Source organism: Bacillus rossius, chromosome 1, assembly GCF_032445375.1.
Source record: "Bacillus rossius redtenbacheri isolate Brsri chromosome 1, Brsri_v3, whole genome shotgun sequence".
Classification (NCBI taxonomy): domain Eukaryota; kingdom Metazoa; phylum Arthropoda; class Insecta; order Phasmatodea; family Bacillidae; genus Bacillus; species Bacillus rossius.
The window spans coordinates 268099514-268113435 of record NC_086330.1 but is presented as its reverse complement, the minus strand read 5'-3'; the positions used below and the strand labels follow the sequence as shown (position 1 = coordinate 268113435).

The 13922-nt window shown below is 35.5% G+C and overlaps 1 protein-coding gene across 8 annotated transcripts in view; it reads left to right on the top strand.

Moving 5' to 3' along the window:
* Positions 1–56: 56 nt before the first annotated feature.
* The window catches only part of LOC134527581 (rotatin), a 179353-nt gene continuing 165487 nt past the window's right edge, over positions 57–13922 (top strand). For 7 of the 8 annotated variants that reach the window (XR_010074223.1, XM_063360391.1, XM_063360389.1 and 4 more), the window contains exons 1-2: positions 67–167; positions 10638–10825. Coding sequence is in view for 7 of the 8 variants with exons in the window: in XM_063360391.1 (XP_063216461.1) it covers positions 125–167; positions 10638–10825 (231 nt within the window). In the remaining variant the exon portion in view is untranslated. Of the gene's footprint in view, positions 168–10637; positions 10826–13922 lie in introns of all 8 variants that reach the window. The other variant, XM_063360387.1, reaches the window with a different exon arrangement.

Genomic DNA, 13922 nt, shown 5'->3' with positions numbered 1-13922 from the left:
ACGTTATTTTATTGCCGAGAGAGATAGGGACTTTTGGCCGACACCTGTTGGTTTTGTTGTTGAACCTGACAACAGCGTCTGTTTATTTTATTGTGTTATGTGTTGTTATATTTGAATTTTCAGGATGGCGGGTCAGTCTATCTGTTCGCTTCATATTCAGAAACTCGGTATGTAAAACGATAAACCGCAATTCTCTATTTAATGTTAAGTTATATGGGTTGTAGCTGTATTCTGTACATATATACTTTGGATGGAATTTACTAGGTTATGTTTGCCGACAACGCAAACAAATATATTTAAAATCACTTGCCTGACTGTGAATTTCCGTGAAACACTGAATTAAATAATTTTCAATTATTTAAATATTCTTATTGTAGAATTCTTGCGTCGCGGTTTTTCCGAGAATTAATAGTAAAATTCCGAAAAGACTTTGTTCAACACTAGGGACGTTCCTGTACTTACCCTGAAAACAGCATTGATAATGTCCTACTGGTTTCTGAGAAATCGCCGTTTATAGCTTACATTACAATACATTGACGCGGTCGCTGAAAATTTTTTGCTTTCCCGTGTGTTTGTGTTTGGAGAACTTAAGTCAAATCGTGAGAATGGTCGATTAGGTTAGGGTAGCTACCTTAAAAATACTTAAAAAACATTGCGGACGGTTGGTTAGGTTAGTATATTTACATAAAAAATAGTCTAAACTATTTTTAACGGTTGCTTACGAATGACCAATTGACCTTATTAACCATCCACACTTTTTAAAAGTATTGTTAATGTAGAGAGAGTTTTCTCTAATTTCTCAATCACTTAAGTCTATGAAAGATTATATAGACATCTTTTATGTGCATTTTTATTCACTACTAAAGTTGCTCATGTAAGCTGCGAACTTCAGAACTGTTTGGGCCCTGGAATGGACTTGTGGCAATGCATAGATAAAGTAATGAAAGCTATAAACAGTGTTTTCTTCTAAACCAGTAGGAATTTAATGATGCTGTTTTCAGGGTAGATAGAGGAACATCTTTTGTGTTTAAAAAAAAAAGTATTTTTGGAATTTTACTATTAATTTCCGGAAAAGCTGTGACGTAAGAATGTTAACATAGAATGGTAATTATTTAATAACAAAATGTATTCTATACCTAATAATAAATTCTAAAAGGATTTATTTTATAACATTTGTAAATTTTTAATGTGAAATCAAAATGTTTTACATTTTAAATCACCATATTGAAAAGTTTTTAAAAATAAACTGTAGTTAATTATAAATATTAAAAAAATTAATTACTTATCATTAATAAAAAATTTACCTTTCACTGATTTTGTTTAAAGTAAGATGTTATATATATTTTAGGCTACTAACTACTGCAAATTGGGCAACATTATCTAAATTAAATCTAGCAATTCTAGGGAACTGTCATCAGAACTGAAGGGAACAAAACAACTCGCAGGTATAGAGTGAGTCACTTCTTGGAAAACAGACACTAAGCCTTATTTCGTATTGATGCGGGTGAATCATTAATTAGAATTGCGCAAGATTTAGGAGTGGGAAAACAAATGGTTTCTGATTTTAAAAAAAATCGGAAAGAAATTGAAGATTTTTGTGCCAAAATGGTGAGTTAGGACAGTCTGGGTAACAGAAGCACGTTAAAAAAACCAAAAAATTAAACTTCAGACGAGGCTTTGTACATTTGGTTTTGACAACAATGTGAACAAGACGTTCTGCTGTCGGGCGTAACATTAGAAGCGTTCGCGCTCAAACTCTACGAAAAATTAAAAGGTGACCCTGCTTTTACTGCCAGTGTGGGATGGTTATCTCGTTGGAAAGATTGACACGGTGTTCGTGAACTTAGTGTAAGTGGTGAAATTTTGTCAGGTGACAATAGTGCAAGTGAAGACTTTAAAGTAAAATTTGAAAAGTTTGCTAAAGATGAAAACTTAGGGCTTTTCCAAGTGTTTAACGCTGACGAAACGGGATTAAATTACAAAATGCTTCCAAAAAAACATTAGCATCAAAACTGGATTCTGTAGCCAAAGGTCATAAGGTAAAAAAGGAAAGAGTAACTTTGCTTCCTTTTAGTAATGCTTCTGGCAACTTGAAAATTCCACTTTTGGTTATGGGCAAATCGGCTTAGCCTAGGGCTTTTAAAAATTTTAATAGAAATGCTCTTCCAGCCCAGTAAACTTCACACAAATTGGCATGGATGGACGGAAAAAATTTTAAAGTGTGGTTTTTTGAAACATTTCATCCTAAAATAAAAACTTTTTGAGAGACAAAAACCGCCCAGAAAAAGATGTGTTTTTAATTGATAATGCACCATGCCACCCCAATTAAGAAGAATTGCGAGATGGTGAAATTTTTGTAAAATTTCTGCCACCAAACGTGGCTGCTTTGATACAACCTATGGATCAAGGTGTGATTGAAGCAGTAAAATGGCGAGATATGAAAAAATTTATCATGTCTCTTAGAGCAACAAGAAGCAGACCTGTCAGCTAACTTAATGGATCATATTAAAAAAGTGACAATGAAGACTGTCATTTACTTGGCTGCAGAAGCATGGGAAGAAATTAAGCCATCAACTCTTCAAAAGAACTGTAAAAATTTGTGGCCAAGCATTTCACAGGAAAAACAGGGACAAGACGAAACTCAACCAACTTCAACTAGCTTTGATTTTGTACACCAATCCCTCACTTAGCACGACTAATTCGTTCCTAAAAATGTTCGTGTTAATCGAAATCGCGTATTCTGAAGCATTAGTCCCCATAAATATAAGGCTAAATTATTGAATGTGTTCCAAGATGTGTAGGGAAGTAATCTTTACATAATATAAATGCGTAGAATAATACTTGAAAATGCATATGTCATATCATTTATCTTTTTAAGCCTACCACCGAATACGTTAGATAAAGAAAACATGGCACAGTGTAACGGGAGATAAGTGGTAACATATTTACCATCAGTCAGCAGGTTGGCTTGCCCGCCCAGGCGTGACCTTCCTCACGCGCGCGCGCGTCTGTCTGCCTGCTGTTGCAAGCAGCTGGATCCTTTGTTATTACGTTTAAAACTTAACAAAATTAAAACACTTTTATGAAATTAAGAACCGGTTTTATATAACTTTAAAACACACAGCCATATGTAAACATTTAATTTGTAATGCACACCTCTTATAAAAGCGGCTATGTAAACAAATCAGTTAACAGATAAACAGATTTAGATTTTCCCTAGAGCACAAACATAACATTAAAATACGGGTACACTCCCTATTTAACGCGGTGGTCGGGGGACATAACTTTTACCCGCGTTGTTGCATAACCGCGATGTTTCGATGTGACCAAGGTCAAAAGTCATAAAACACCGCCTGTGTTCTAATAGGTCGGCAAGCACGCACAGTATAGACGGCCCGCCTTTGTGCGGACTTTGCATCCGCAGTTTCCACTTAACACGGGTGAAAAAATAAAAATAATAAATTTTAAAGATAAATATTAAATGTTGAATTGTTTTTATTTTTCCGCGTGCCGCGCACAGTTTGTCGCACGGCCTACGAGCGCGCCAAACGCCGCCAAACACACGTGCGGCACACAAGCTGCTGCCAGTCTCGTGGTGTCAGCCACAGTATCTGCTTCGTCAGTGTCCGTAAAAAAGTAAGTGCAGTGTGTGCGGTTACACACGATTCTGTGGTCAAAGTCTTCTAAAAAGAAAGGCCGTAGTGAAACTTCAAACCGAATATGAATCGCAAAGTACCGAGTTTGATTGACAAAATAAAAATTCTAGATTTACTTACAGATAGCTTGTCTTTTGTAGAAGCAGGCCGCAGATACAGGAAAAAAACGATTCTAGCATTCGTACAATAAAAAATAAAGAATCGTCTATCGTGTCAAGTGGTTAAACTTTATTATCCATGCTTACAGTAAATTATAAATGGTCACATGTGGGAAACAAAAATTGCGCCAATTTAATTTTAGCGCAATCAGTGACGCCGTATTAAAAACCGTGTTAAACTTTGTCTTTACTTATTTCACCAAACGCTGTGTCGAGTTGCTGAGTGTGTGTGGCTCGGATCGGCAAGTGTTATATTCCCCAGCCTCTGTTTAAAGGTCGGGAGACCGCTACACATAAACATTTCCGGGACTTGTTTACTACCTCACGGCAAAAGTGGTACAGTATGGTTCACGTAAATATTGGACCACTGGGAATTCCTGGGCAAAGATTAAAAATACGCTAGCCGATTTACTTTACTATTTAATGTTAAAACATTATACCAAAGTAAAAAGATGAACTTGTATAATACAATGAATTACCCAATAATATTACGTCTGTAGGTTTAAGTTGTAACAAAACATTTATATACAGATGTCCAGTAAAGTACCAATTAAGATTCTGGAGTGGAATTTTAAACACCGGACTACCTGATTTTGCCTTGTACGCAGCGACGCTGCTCAGTCAAGTGACTCATGCTCTGCCTGTGTGCTGCGTGAACACATTCCCTCCCCCACTCCCCCTGGTGTTTCTGCCCTCTCTAATCTCTACCTCTCTCCATGTTCTCGGCTAGCCTCTCCCTACCCAGCGCTTGCCGACAACCAAGCCTATCCAACATCAATCCCCAGCCGAGTCACGCTGGATAATGTCGCTGGATGGTGGGCTTTATCAGGTCCCCTGTCCGATGCTTCATTTGTGAGATAAAGCGACGTTAAGAACTAGTGTTTCAGAAAATATCACTGGGCTGGATTGGACCATAATTTGAAAACCCTACAAGATAGAGGAATAATGTACGGAGATATCTTGTTTAGAATTTTACTGCGGACATTTTCTACGCCTAGGCTTTTTTCTGCCCGATGCTTAGTTTGTTAGTTACAACGCAAAATTATCCTAATCGGCTGTCAACCATTTATTCCATTATTATTATTCATTTCTGACTGGGGGACATGGTTTGATCCGCGATATACCCGATTCTGCGATCAATCGGGGTGCGATATACCGGGAGTTTACTGTATGTACAATATGTACATATACAAAACATAAAAGTTAGTTAAATATTTTCTGGGGTGAAATTAACACTATCATCTTGCTTTTTTTAAAAAAACGTGTCCAATTTCATCTGCTTTGGTTTCTGTACGGTACGGCCTGGTCTGCAGCCGGGCATCAACGGTAGGGCCTGGTCTGCGGCCGGGCATCAACAGTACGGCCCGGTGTTTGTTTATCTGCGTGCGCATCTCTTTCCCCTCGCATTCCAAACCACTCTACCCCCTCGAATTCCATACCTGACGTCGCGTCGTTTCCGAGATTTTTTTTAGCCTGTGGCGATTTCGTGCTAACTGAAATTTACAGACGTGCTATTCGAGACTAGGGCAGTAAAATTTACATCGTGCTAACTGAATTCGCATTAAGTGAAGACGTGCTATGCGAGGGATTGGTGTACATGTTTTTCAACAGTTGGAGGATTGTGCCAACATAGAGGAGAATGACATATCAGAATGGATTAACAGTGACAGCGGTATTGGTCATCAAATGTTAAGTGAAAATGAAATCGTGGAGGCATGCATTGCAAACACTGCAACTGAAATAGACAGTTGGGAAGATGACGATGGAGATACGGAGGAATCAGCTGGCCCAACTCATGGCGAAGCGACTACAATGCTGGAGGGGTTGCTGAGTTACTTTGAGAAGCAAAGCGACACATCGTCTGCTGAGCTACTGACTTTAAAGCGCCTACGAGATTGCACGCCAAAATGACAGCAATATTCTTTAAAACAAAATAATATTACAGACTTTTTGAGTAAATTGTAATTGTTTTCAACCTTTAATTGTTTTATACTTTTTAATTACATGTAAGTATGTACAATACATATTATTGTTTTATATATAAGTTACATACATATTAAGAAACTATGTACATATCATATGTAGGTACATAGTTTCTTAAGTACTTTATAATAAAACATGTAACTTTGCAAGATCCCTGCCCTCCTAGCTCAATATTTTTCTTTTTAACTATTTTTTATGCATGTAAATATTTATTAAAAAGTCTTTCTAATGATATTTTACTGTTTTTATGTATTTAAGGGTTGATATTTCACTTGCTATGTGTGTTAAGAATGTTCCTTGTATTTTAACAGACGTTTTCAATCAGTACTATTTTTTATGTAATTATTCACAAAGAAGTCGCTGTACTAGAATTTTTGGTTGTTTGAGCCTACTTTTTCAGGTTTTTCTAAATAAGTTGAATTTTGTAAAGTAATTTGTATTATAATTGCTGTTTGTAATGTTCATTAACATGTGGAATGATTCTAGAACACGGAACTGTGTCTGATGTGATGGTTAGAAAGAGAGAGGCATGAGAGGCTTGTAAGTGTGAGTGAGAAAGAAACAGTAATTCCCCTCAGAGATAGATAAAGACGGGAATTCCCCCACTGCGTGGGAACTGAGTGACAACTGCTGTCTCACGGTGTGGGAGAGAGAACGAGAATGGGAGTCCCCGATTTTGATGTGAAATTGAAAAGAGACAGATCAAGGGAAGCCCCGAGTTATGTGTGTACAGGGTTTTTTCATGTATTGTAATTTGTTCTGTGATTGGCTTGTGATTTGTAGAGTGAATGAAGCGTGCGTGTGATTGGTCGGTGAGGTCATGTGACTTCTCCTCCCTGCGTGGAGGAGAGTGTGGCAAGAGTTCACCAGTCGTCCGTCGAACGCTGCACAGATAGGTCGCGTTCGGTGGCTTCTCGCAAATTATGTAGAAGTTATTGAAGAGATAATTTAACGTTGGTGGTCAGAGCCATGCCGAGTATTAAGTTAACCTAAGTTTTTTTAAATTTTCATTCGGGCAGTAACAAATTAGAAATTGCGGCCACCTTCTTCGGCATTTGGCTCGGGGCGAAATTCGTTTTCGCTGGGTGCGATCATGTTTAAGGCCGCACTAATTTTGTGTACTTGCAGTAAAAGTTTACTGAAGGACGTTATTTTTCGTTAATTCACATCGCGCAAACTGTGAGCATTTTTCGACGGGCAGATGTACGTGTTGAACGAGTGAGAAAAACTGTGAAAATGATTGGATTCGTCTATGCATTCTAGTTTGAAAAATAAAACAACAAAATTTGCAATCGGCGTTGAACATGTGTTTATTTTTGTATGTAACGAACCGTTATAAACACATTTGATTTTTAAGCATAAAGATTTTTTCTTTAGCCTATAAAACTTGTTTTTGATACATTTTAAAGTTGATTACGGTTAATCCGGACTTTCGGTGATCCGGACAGGGTCCGGTCCGGACAAGTCTGGATTAGCGAGACTCTACTGTACTTCAGTTTTGGATCCGATGATTGGCAGAATAAATCGTATCCCCTCGTGACTTTTACACATTATATATATTCAATGCTATTTCTTTCTGGTATTTAATAAATCTATATCTAGTTACTTGTGATTCAAACTTAATTAAATAATGATTACTGAAAAAATTCAGTATTTGTTCAAAGTTGCATATCAGTTCATATCAAAGTTTTATAATTTGTATTTTCAAAATCAAATTTATTTTTGATATGTTACAGTTTTGCATCACAGTTTTACTTAACTGCTTACTTTATTTAAATATCTTATGTTGAAATAAAAGAAGAATACATTTCATGGAACAATTGCTCTTAGGGACAATGTTCCTTATCATGTACAGTATTTATAGCATGCTTTATAATGCGTATCTTTAAAATCAAAAATCTTTTGGCAATTGTATAGTTGAAAATCACACACACATTCAGCTGTTTTTTTTTTTTTTTTTAATTTTAAAATGAAACTAGATACACAATAAGGAACAATTTAGTTCTGATGACAGTTCCCTAGAATTGCTAGTTATAATTTAGATAATGTTACCCAATTTGCAGTAGTTAGTAGCCTAAAAAATATATAACATCTTACTTTAAAAAAAATCAGTGAGGTAAATTTTTTATTAATGATAAGTAATTAATTTTTTTTATATTTATAATTTTCTACAGTTTATTTTTAAAATCTTTTCAATAAGGTGATTTAAAATGTAAAACATTTTGATGTCACATTAAAAATTTACAAATGTTATAAAATAAATCCTTTTTGGAATTTATTATTAGGTATAGAATACATTTTGTTATTATTAAGTATTTAAATGGTATTAAAAATTTACTCTCCATGCGTAGTATAATATTAGATCATGTTTCACATTTGTAATATTAGTCAGCAGCAATATCCATAGCCACCCTTGTGGAAAAAATACCTAAAAAATAAATTTTATCTAAATTTAAACATAAACAACTGCCAAATAAAATAATCTATATAATTAATAATTTATTTAAAAAAAAAATTAAAATTATTATTTATAAATTATCTTAGTGTTTAACTAACATTTAAAATGAAAACATTATAAAAGGTAACATCACTAAAATCTTGATTTATAATCATCAAATAATTGAAGTAACTACAATTTTACTACACTATGCCAATGATACCTAGTATGTATTTTTTTGTACCTATAATATGTGTATTTGAATTCTTAATTTTGAAATTATTTAAATGAATGTATGTTTAAATTTTCTTTAAATGTTGAAAGAGTTTTAATAAATATTCAATTGTTATTTTTATTTAATTATACTCGCGATTAGTGGGCTTTCACACGATGGCAAGGAGTCCTCCATTGTGTATTACTTTGAAGGTTGCTGAGGTTCGAATCCTGACAGCAATTTCTAAACAGTGCTTTCAACATAAGTAATGAAAAAATAGATAAGTAGTACTAATTGAAGTGCAGAACTGTAATGTCCCATAATGATACTAGATGAAACAAGATTAGTGTGTCCACAAACAAAATTATGTTGTAAATATTTTGACAAGCTATTTAATGAATTTCTCTACTAAGAAATAAGAAGAACATACTTCTTATCCAAGCATTGTATTAATGTTTTATTACAATATTAATTATTCTCATTGGGTGAAATACAGCAAGAATAATATAATATACACAACCCTGAGATTATATGTGAACCACACAATATAAATATTTAAATATGTTTACACTTGTTAGAGATAAATACTGAAATGGTTTAAATGTTAATTCTAACGAAAGACATCAGCTACAACAAACAACTTCAAAGGCATGAGCTGTTAATCTGCAAGAAACATTCATGAAGCACGATTCACAAGTATACGAATCTTGCAAGGAAAAATAGGAAATAATTCGTATTTACAAGTTTCAAAAGTAATACAGCCCAAAAATACGCATGAATGTCGTAAATCCTCTTTGTTGGGCGCCCAGAATCACGGATTGCGATCCCTATGATACAAAATACAAATATAAACAAGATTGACATTATTGGACATGTTTCTATCCTCCTAGAATACAATATCAATTCCTTCCCAAAGAACATGAATACCTGTGGCAATTTTAATCACCCCCAACATTTACTTTACTCTGCATAGGTAAAAGACGAAACAGCTTGTACGCAACACGAGAGTACCAATCAAAATCATTAACAATTTCCTGCAAAAATAGTACCAACATCGATCAATAATATTAGAGGTAATAAAAATAGTGTTAACTAAGTGAAATGCACAAAGTGAAAAAAAAAAAAAATAGATAACAAGCTAGCTTACGTTTCATGGGACGGTGTGAAATGTCCTACCAAAGTATGTCAAACAAACAAATCAGGTAAGAGAAATTAAGACCAAGAACTGGAAGATACAGTGGCTAAGTGTGGCTAAGTGCAAAACCGTAATGTAACAGTAAAAACAACACAAGACAGAGCCACCTCTGCTGAGGTGCAAAGCCAAATTACAATTACAAATAACTGTGCATGCCACGCTGATTGTTCACGTAGCACATTTAAATAGCAAAAGTTACAGATCACCTGACCACTGCAAATGTTAATATTAGAGCTGGTGAAAGATTGAGAGAAACTAAACTAGTGGTCAGGTGCTACTACATAATGAAATGATGCTCTAATAATAAGGTTTAAGCCCTCTACATTGGTTTCTAAGAGCAGAGAAGGATCTCAAACACGTGCATGAAGGGGAAAAGAGGAGAAGCCAAAATACATAGGATTGGAGAGACCAGATGCTAAAAGGAGGGAATGAGTGAGGGGAAGCGGGGGGAGGGAAAAGAAGACATCTGCACCACAACAATTCAAAACGCCGCACGGTGAACTAGTTCAAATTCTTCCAACTAGGAGGCATCTCTCCCCCCAGCATTCCTTCCTCCAGTCCACATCACTTCCTCCCTATCTGCACAAGAAAACATGCCTCTCTCTCTTTCCGTCCACCTCCTTACCCTTTGGAGCTCCCACCCGTGATCTCTCCGCCCTTTGTACGCCCCTCTGTGCACCCTAGTTTCCAGCGGTTTTCAACCCCTCTCGCCCTATCCCCTAAAAATCATGACCATCCTTTCCACCCTCCTCTTCCCCTTTAATGCTTTCAACCCCAACTCCTTAATCATACATATGTACATAATGTTAAGGTTGGCTGCTTTATCAGTGCTTTTGCTGTAAGACTAGTTAGCATTAAAATGTCTTGGTACAACTTTTTTTCCCAACATTTACCATATCTAAAATAAATACAAATATTATTCATACATAACTTAATGTGTTTGATGGTTGGACTTGTGAGTTTTCGGATAAATAAACTTTTCATTTTTTTTTAGGTCACCACCTCGAAGAAATCCGGATACGAGCATTGCACAGCTTGCTGTCAAAACTTAACTGTGGATTCATTGAAGACAGAGAATTGGCTTCAAGACCAGAGCTTTTGAAAAAACTCTTAGATTGGTTTGGTTTTGATAATGTTTCAGAAGAAGAGAAGGTTTTGGAACTAATTTTAAGGATTTTGAAGGTAAAAATATTGTGAGTTTCATTATTTTTTTTTTCTTTGACTGCTTATACCACTGGTTCTGTAAAAGCACATCAATGGCAGGAGTTCTAACAAGAGGAAAAACGTAGAATACTTAGTCGGGTAATTTTTTTAATTTTGGGATAAATAAATGGCCAGGGAAATAGTCTTAAGTGTATGTAACTTTGGGTCAAGGTGTATGATTGAAACTGTTAGATAACATCTGGTCCTCTGTAGTCAACTGAAGAACTTAACTATGCACAATGTATTTGGGTTAAGTCCAGTTTTATTGTAATTCTGGTGTGCCAAGTATTTTGTGGCATGTAAGCCTTTATCCCATTGGCACTAATGCCTTGGAATGTGATGAAAGAAATATTACTTTGTGCCTAGTTCCCAGGAATTTTGTTACTCTGTTAAATTTTATAACAACATTGAAGATTCTGTAAGACAACTTTGTGTTAGTGTTGGGAAGTAGTATTAAAATATATTGGTCAGACTCCATAGAAATATTAATGTTTTGGTGAGGTAAAAATTATAAGAGTTCTGGAGTGGATCATCATACAGTATTGTGGGAGTTTGGCCAAGAGGCTGATAACATACTCTCCGAAAACAATTACAGTTGAACACATAGCATAACACACTCAATGTATTAGTGAACACAAAACTATGTGCAGTGAACATCCATTGGCCAAATATTTTTATTTAACCTAGCAGCTGTGCCAGCAACTTTGTTCATGTGCAGTTGAGGAATTTTGTTGAATAATTAGAGCAATACATAGAGCCACCATTATTTCACGGATTCATTTGGTAGCAAAGTAGACTTGAAGCACATATACATCTGCTTCACATTGGTGATTGGACCACAGTGCTCTTGACATGCCTCTGATGACCCTGATCCATTTACACCCATCCCTCACTTAGCATGACTAATTTGTTCCTAAAAATGCTCATGTTATTCAAAATCGCGTATTCTGAAGCATTAGTTTCCATAAATAGCAAGGCTAATATGTTTAATGTGTTCCATAATTGTGTAGAAAAATATACTTTACGTAATATAAGTGCGTTGAATAACACTCAACTATAAATATGTCACACCATTTATCTTTATATGCCTCCCATCGCAACTTGTATGACAAATACGACACCGCGTAACGGGAGATACGTGGTTATGTACTTTATCGTCAGTTGGCTGGCTGACTTGCCCGCCCGGGCGTGACCTTCAACTCACGTTGCGTACCTTTCCAAACAATCCTTTACTGACAGTGAAACCAATATTACTATTCAGATAATTACATTTTAATTTTTCAAAAATTAAATTGCTTATTCGCATATTACCACCTGGTTCACACCAATCCTGTCAGGCCAATGATTATTTTTTTCATTGCAACATTCATTTAACAACCTTTTCCACGTGAATCATCTGTTCATTTCTGTTCCGGTATCTAATGTCAAATATATTTCCGCTAGTACAACCAACAGCTTCAGACTTATGTCTATAAACTTTTGGTAAGAGTCCTTTTTTTTACGATTGTACGCACCGTTGACTTGCTGAAAACTAAAGTGCGACCAACATAAGTGTGGCCTTCATGACAATCTGCACGCTGTTATACTTTTAGTTTTGTCTCAAATACTTGAACACGATGCATTATGAGTGATCAAGCACGTACAGTTACCAGCAGCTGAATTGCTTTTGTTTGAGTGAATTCCCTGCCTCTGGCTAGGCTGAGTTCACGGCCCGGTTTATGGCCAGGCGACAACGGTACAGCACGGCGGCATACGCGCAGACGTAACAACATTTGGTCCTTTACACTCCATAGCCGCAATTGAACTTGCCATAGCTGATGTTTATACAACAGCCGATAGCGTAGACAGACCTGCACGCGCATCTCTTCTCCCCTTGCTTGGCTAACTGTATCCCACGGCACAGCTGTTGTTTAAAGAAGTTTAAACAGACTTCGTGGCATCGTGATAGACTTTTTTTTCTGCCTGCTGAGATTTGTGTGCTAACTGAAATTTACAGACGTGCTATTCAAGACTGGGGCAGTTAAATTCACATTGCGCTAAATGAATCAGTGCAATATGAAGACGTGCTAAGTGAGGGATAGGTGTATAAACAAGGAGAAGATGTGGTTACCCAGTCATGTGTAACCCATCAAACATGTGATATATTAACCAATGAGTACATCAAAGGCTTGATTTTATACAGGTAAAGGCAATGTTAAATTTAATAAAAATTTAATGGCTAGTTTTCTGTAATGCTGTAACAAATTAAGGAACAAAAAAGAATAAATTTTTTTGACTCTTGTTATTATATTTTACTATAAAATGCATCCTTATTTTGACATGTATTCCATGTACAGACCAACTCCATTACAGTTTTATTATATATCAAATAGGAATTTTTGTTTATAAAAATAATTACCTAATACTTTTACTTGTAATTATTTACATTTAACTAAGTTTTCCATGTTTTCTATGTCTGCACTTGAAAATTGATGTAAAGTGGCTTTTTTTATTTAGTTTACAGTAAGTACTTACTGTTTTATGTTGTAAAATTATACCCTGAGGTCCCAAGATTGTAGTGGGCTTGGAACTTCTTGGGTGGCGTCTCGGTGCTTATAAAGTCATGCCAGGACATTGGGGATAAACCCTAGACCCTCCCTATATGAACCCATAAAGGACCTTTCAGATCATCAAAGATTTTTACTTACAACACTGTTCAGGGATATTAGGGATGAAATCTGCTGCGGCCTAAAGTATGCAAGGAAGCGTCCTAGCGTTTGCCTAAAGTCATGTCAAGAAAGCAAAATTTGAATGGTCATTCCGGAATTCAATCCAGGGTCTTTCAAAGTTTAAATTCACTGATTACTACTGTGCCACTTAGTATATTTTACATGATATAATAAAAATTTATATCAAGAGTAATGTTACAAATTATTTATCTTTGTGATGTAAACATTTTTTATGGTAAGCTACCTCTCGAATCATTCAGTTACTTAGTGCTTTTATTTACACATAATTTATAAAATTATATAAACAAATGGTTAATATATATTCTTATTATTGTATCATCCTAAATATAAGTAGGAAATTTTTCTAT